We start from the raw sequence: 6,873 nt of genomic DNA on the forward strand, positions 1-6,873 counted from the left end.
TGGTTACATGCGTAACCTGAGACGTTTAGTGTGCAAAAACATTGAACTTGGAAAACAAATTATAAGTAAAGAATAAGCAGATGTTGACATAAATTTTTCCTGTAAAGCTGTTACTGTAACAGAAGTAGTGCTGGTGATCAGAATTCAGGTGATGGTGCTCTTTGTAATTGCGTTGAGAAAGAACCTGGGGTGACTGTTACAGGAAATACAATTTCCACACAGACTCTCCATTCTCCAGCACATTCAAATGAACATGTTTCCATGAGTAACACAAGGGAAAATATGTGGACATGAGAATGAGGAAGAAAAATGAAAAAGGCTTTTTTTAAGAGTATTAAACAAATGATGTGGTGTGCTGAATGAGGGATGAGGGAGCTGATATAATAATCGCTTTAAAGCTGCAGACAGAAACACACGACCTCTAAAGTAAGAACAACTCACATCTTTCTTCATCCAGTCTTTGTTAATATTGTCTGAATGATTGTGCTTTTATATTCCTGTTTACATGGGTGATTTATCTATATTTATCTTCAGAAATGGACCAAATTCTATATTTCATTCTTCTCATTGGTGAGTGTTTTATTTATGATTTATAGTTTCATCAGGGTTGACCCTGTAATAAAAAGCTTTAATTCAAAGCCTCTCTTTCATAGCTCTCTGCTCCGTATCTGAATGTGTTCAGCGTCAGTATCACTTTATAAACGTGAACAAGACCTGGACTGAAGTTCAGAGATACTGCAGAGAGAAATACACAGATCTGGCCACCGTTGACAACATGAACGACATGAAGAAGCTGAAGAAGAGTGTGAAGGATGAAGGTGTTCAGTATGTCTGGATTGGGCTGCAGAATAAGACGGGTGTTGAAAAATGGCAGTGGTCTTCAGGTGAACCTGCGCTCTATCTGGATTGGGCTCCTGGACAACCTGAAAACAGTTACTGTGTAATTGTATTAAATGGACAATGGCATGATTTGCCATGTTATAGCATCAATACTTTCATCTGCAACAACAGTGCGTGCACCACCTATTGTTTTAAGGTCCAACTAATGCATTAACTAACATGAACTAACAATGAGCAACACATTTTTAGAGTATTTATTAATCTATGTTAATGTTAGTATATAAAATGACATCTGTTCATTTTGAGTTCATGTAAGCTCAGTTCAGTTAAAGGGGTCTTTGATGATGATTTCACTTTTTTAACTTCAATTAGTGTGTAATGTTGCTATTTGAGCATAAACAACATCTGCAAAGTTACGACACAAAAAGAAGAGTTTTTTTTTTTACAGAATTCTCTGTTTAAGGACTACAACAAACAGCTGATAGGGACTACAATGAGCTTCTTCCTGGGTTAGTGATATCACAAACCCCCAAATTTACATAAATTCCGCCCCCTAGAACACACAACAAAGGGGGGCGGGCCATGTTGGGCTGCTTTAGAGAAGAGGAAGAGTTGTTGTAGTAGAGTGTTGTTGTCATGCCGTCATTTTACGCCGGACTGCTTCACAAACGAGGGTCAATTCAACACAAAAGATGAACATGACGACACATGCTAGTGGATGAGTTGAATCAACTCCACAGCAACTACATCAATTTATCCACTAACCATTCAGAAACGTCCAGTTTCATTCTAAAAGTTGTAACTTCTTCCTGACTCTCTCCATCAGTGTCGACTCTGGTTTGAACAATGTAAGGCTGAACACCGTTATTGACAATCCTCATTTTGGCTGCGTGAGATTCTCCTGCTTTGTTGTTGTTGAGCTGTTAAAGCTCCGCCCTCTTCTGGAAAGCAGAGCTCATTTGCATTTAAAGGGACACACACAAAAACTGTGTGTTTTTGCTCACGCCCAAATAGGGGCAAATTTGACAAGCTATAATAAATGATCTGTGGGGGATTTTGAGCTGAAACTTCACAAACACATTCTGGAGACACCAGAGATGAGGGGCATTATAGGTCCCCTTTAAATAATTTTAACAGATACTATTTTTAATTTTAATATATTTATAAATATTAGTGCACCTATTTAACATAACACTGTCGTACTTAAATGGTTAGTTCACACAAAAATGAAAATTTCTGTCATTTATTACTCATGCTCATGGTGTTCCACAACCGTAAGACCTTTGTTCATCTTCAGAACACAAATTAAGATATTTTTGATAAAATCCCCTAAAGAGAGCAATGAAATTATCACATTCAAGTTCCAGAAAAGTAGTAAAACATGGTTAAAGCAGTCAACGTGATGAATGTGTTAAATAAAGTAGTTATTTTTGATTTATTTTTGCACACAGAAATTATTCTCGTAGTTTCATAACATTAAGGCTGAACCACTGTAATCATGTTGACTATTTTAACCATATTTTTACTACTTTTCTGGAACTTGAATGTGGTAATTTCTTTGCTTCCTATTGACAAAGAAAAAAACTCAGATTACATAAAAAATATCTTAATTTGTGTTCTAAAGATGAACGAAAGTCTTATGGTTTTGGGATGACAAGAGGGTGAATAATTGACAGAATTCACCCTCATGTCATGAAATCGTTTTTAAGGTGAGTTCTTGATTAGTACATGCCGTAACTCAGTTCATATTGAAGTAATATTTAAGAATTAATACATGATTATTCATGTACTGTTATTGTAAAGTTTTACCAACATGTTTTATCTTTAAAATAACTCTAAAGATACTGTGAATATTCAATAAGTAACCAGCTACATAAACAGCTCAAGTCTTTGAGTGACACATTTCAACCGTTCCTCTTCTTCACATCCAAACTATCAAGCAGTGTAAGAATAATGAACAAACTGATTCATGAATCTTTCATTTGTTTCTCTTAAAGCAAACACACCCTAGTGAAAAAAAAGTATACTTTATTGTATTTTAAATATATTCCCTTTTTCTATAGTACACTACAAATATACTAACAAAAAATGTACTATCATTAAATATATAAAAAGTATATTAGTATCATATTTTCACAATGCAACTTTTAACACACTTTAAAATAATTGTACTTTAGTATATTTTCTAAAAAATATATTTTAGAAAAATATACTTGAAGTGTAAGTTCAGTTTATTTTTTAAAAGTGTATTTATTTGCACTTTATAAAAATATATTTGAGGTATATTTTAACAGTGTGCTGAAAATGATCATTGTAACAATGCACTGAAAGTATATTTAAAAAATACATTATTTAATATCCTGAAGTTGTAGTGTATCTAATGTTAAATTTGAGTATATTTTTAAGTTTACTTCTTCATCCTTGGAATTCATTATATTACTTGTGCTTATTTATTTCAGTATGAATGCATTACAAGCCCATTTAGTATATGCAGTGTAGCCTATGCAATTTCCAAATATGTGTAAATGTTTATTAAGTTTACACTGGCAGAATCATTTTACAATCGTACACACAAATCTATATTAAACAACACACCAGCAGCACAAGTAATGCGAAAAAATATGTCGAGTGGTTAAACTTATCGGAATTCAAATGTCTCTTCAACTTGGTCTGTGACCAATCAGATTTTGTTGCTCACTGCCTTCAGCCAATCAGAGCTGCTGACGTCACGGTCGTCGTCTGAATCCCCTCGCTCAGTCACTCAGGGGAAGTATAATGTCGCAATGTATAATTTATTTAATAAAACACTGAAAGCGCAATACATCGATCAATCTTGGGGATTCTGACCAGTTCAATCAAGTGACATCGCAGCCTGACCGTGATGGCGACGACAACGGGCTAATCTAATGGCCTACGCGATCCTGAAAGAACCGGAGAAAAGTGCTGCTATTGGGAGGTGAGTTGTAGTCTACCAGTTAACAAACTTTATTTTATTTTCTTTAAGAAACGGAGAGCGATATTTCGGCTTGATATCTCCTTTTTGAGTTTTTGTGTGGTGGTTTATGGCACATGTTTGTATGCAGCACCAAAACATTCATATGATTGGTCAAATCGGCCCGTATTCTGTACGATATTAATTCATAAAGTGTTTTATGCTTGACTATGTACCGAAAACAATATCGACATGCCATTCTGATACAGTTCCTTGCTGCTAATCCTCATTTACTGTTCAAAAATAGTATTGGTTCAATGTAGGATTTAGACAGACTATTGTAAACGTGAATAAAGAGTTGAACATGCTGTCTTATATCTTTGGTATATTCTGTCAACAGATGCTGTTCTTCACGAGTCTCTGCGGTCATCATTGTGCCATCAGACACATGAGAAGCTCATCAGAAAATGGAATATAATGTGTCATTTGTATTTGTGTATAGAGGGTCACCATGGTCCAATATTTTTTTTTTCTTTAATGAAAAACATGGTAAGTTTGGCTGAATCTAAGTTTAAATAAAAACTATTGGATTTGTCAATGAAATCTGTCTCTTCATTAGTGATGTTGTTACATTTTATTTATTTTAATGGCCTTGGAAACAAATGCATTCAACTTTGGGAAAATGTGTTAAACTGTATTTAAATAGTAGCACAACTGTATTGTGTGAGATTATGTAATTCAAAGTACAGTAGTCAACATTTGAAGCGGATCAAAAAAGTTAGGACAACTTTGATTAAAGGTTTTGATCCGCTTCAAATGTTGACTATATTATACAAAGTAGAAGTAATAACAAAGTGTATTGTTATTGACTGCAAAGTGTGTAATGTTTAATATTTGGAATAAGCCAAAGGTACTGAGCATACAGTATATACTATTACCTGTAAAATAATATATTCATTGTATATTGCTTGTGTTTTCTGAAGACACTCGTAATTATTTTGTAATGTACTTAAATCACAAATAAAGTATACTTATAACAGAAATAAAGTATATGTATAATACAACGTATATTATAACAAAAAATTATACTTTTAACACAAATAAAGTATACTTATAACACAAATTAAGTACACTTTAATATCACTAATCAAGCATGTAATTAGTCCCTACAAAGACATATACTTAAAGTGTACTAAGTATACTTGAAGTTGTTCCAATTTAGTACACATAAGTATACTAAATATACTTAAAGTTGTATTTTAATACTACTTAATTTCAACTTAAATATACTTAGTACAAAATTAGTTGTTTCAAAATAGCACACTTTAAATGAACTAATCATTAACACACTTGAAATATACTAATAATTAGTCTTGCTGCAAGTATACTTAGTATACTTTTTTTTCACTAGGGCAGGACTCGTCTTTGTCAATCAGACGATGAATTGGAGAGACGCTCAGAGTTACTGCAGACAGAATCACACTGATCTGGTCACTGTGAGGAACCAGAATGAGAATCAACAGCTTCAGAAGATCATTAGTGATAATCATTTAACTGCATCACGTGTCTGGATCGGTCTGTTCAGAGACTCATGGCAGTGGTCAGATCAGAGTGACTCTTCATTCAGATACTGGAATAAGGGTGAACCTGATAATGCTGGAGGTGATGAAAACTGTGCAGTGATCAATCAGAAAGCTGTTGGACAATGGCATGCCATCTCTTGCACCAAACAATATCCTTTTGTGTGTCATGAAGGTGAGCAGATCCATCATCCATTAGATCCAGATATCCCAAAGTTCACGCCACATGTCTGTCATGACAAATTCCTCCACAGCACGTTGTTTTTGATCAGTCTCTCTCTAGTTTCTGCTTGTGGTTTGTTTTGTGTCCAGATAAACTGATTCTGATCAAAGAGAATCTGACATGGCCTGAAGCTCTGAGATACTGCAGACAGAATCATGTGGATCTGGTCTCGGTTCATTCAGAAGAGATTCAGCGTGAGGTGATGAATGTGGTTAAACAGGCGTCTACTGAGGCGGTGTGGTTGGGTTTACACAACTACTGCAGCATGAACATGTGGCTCTGGTTGAGCGGAGACATCGTGTGCTATCAGAACTGGGCTCCAGGGAACGGAGCAGAACCGGAAGACTGCCGCCTCGAGAAGAGAAAAGGAGCAGTTCAGTCTGGAGGAGATCAGCGCTGGATCAGCCTTCCTGAAACTCACAAACTCAACTTCATCTGCAGTAATTATGAGTGAAAAGACACGTGAATGTTTCTGTTTACTTGCATGCACTGCTTTCATACATCATTAAGCTCTGAGTGAATTGTTTTATTTCCATTTTTTTAATTGTCATGACATAATGTGATCTTATTAAAGTTTTCTAACATTATTGTTTGATATTCTTTAGATGTTATGTGTGTTTTAAGAATCTCTTTTCATATCTGGTGTGGTTACATCTGTATGTTTTTCACTAATCTATATCTGTAGCGATAAATAACTGGTTGAATGTGATTCTGTGAGCAGCAGATCTTACGAATAATAATGTTTCTGTCACTGCAGAATGATGAAATCTGGTTTGTTCTCAGTGAAGGTTGGGTGTAAAATATCTAGTGTTTGATCTAAACATGAACCAGTAGACTCATGAAATGAACATGTGATACAGACATGAGCTCAAATAAACTCATCTACAGCCAGTATTCTCATCTCCTTTTCCTAATTTCTCACCGATTTCACAACGACCGGTCAAATGATTTTAATCTTGACTTGATCACACTTGATTTTCAGTGGTGACAGACGGCACGTGACCTTTAACCCCAAGCGCTCTAAACTTCCAGCACTCACTGATCATCTTCAGGTTTCACTACAGTGTCTGTGATCAAATTATTTAATAGCTTGACTTAACAGTAAGTTCAAATATCTTTTGTTGGTTTGAAACAGTACTTTGTGCTCTGTTAAAGTTTTCACAGCAATTAATATGACACACTTTGGAGTAACAGGTTAAAATTTCCATCATATTAAAGGGTTAGTTCACCCAAAAACGTAATTTCTGTCATTAATTACTCACCCTCATGTTGTTCTACCCCTGTAAGACCTTTGTTCA

The 6,873-nt window shown here is 35.0% G+C and overlaps 1 protein-coding gene across 1 annotated transcript; it reads left to right on the forward strand.

Annotated features, from left to right (window-relative positions):
* The first annotated feature begins 536 nt into the window (after positions 1-536).
* Positions 537-6,524, forward strand: LOC125254496 (macrophage mannose receptor 1-like). The gene is made up of 4 exons (XM_048169129.1): positions 537-570; positions 654-1,014; positions 5,184-5,527; positions 5,665-6,524. The coding sequence occupies exons 1-4, from the start codon at positions 537-539 to the stop codon at positions 6,027-6,029; spliced, it is 1,104 nt and encodes a 367-aa protein (XP_048025086.1). The 3' UTR covers positions 6,030-6,524.
* The last annotated feature ends 349 nt before the right edge of the window (positions 6,525-6,873 follow it).

The sequence above is a fragment of the Megalobrama amblycephala genome, linkage group LG19 (genome assembly GCF_018812025.1).
Source record: "Megalobrama amblycephala isolate DHTTF-2021 linkage group LG19, ASM1881202v1, whole genome shotgun sequence".
Classification (NCBI taxonomy): Eukaryota; Metazoa; Chordata; class Actinopteri; order Cypriniformes; family Xenocyprididae; genus Megalobrama; species Megalobrama amblycephala.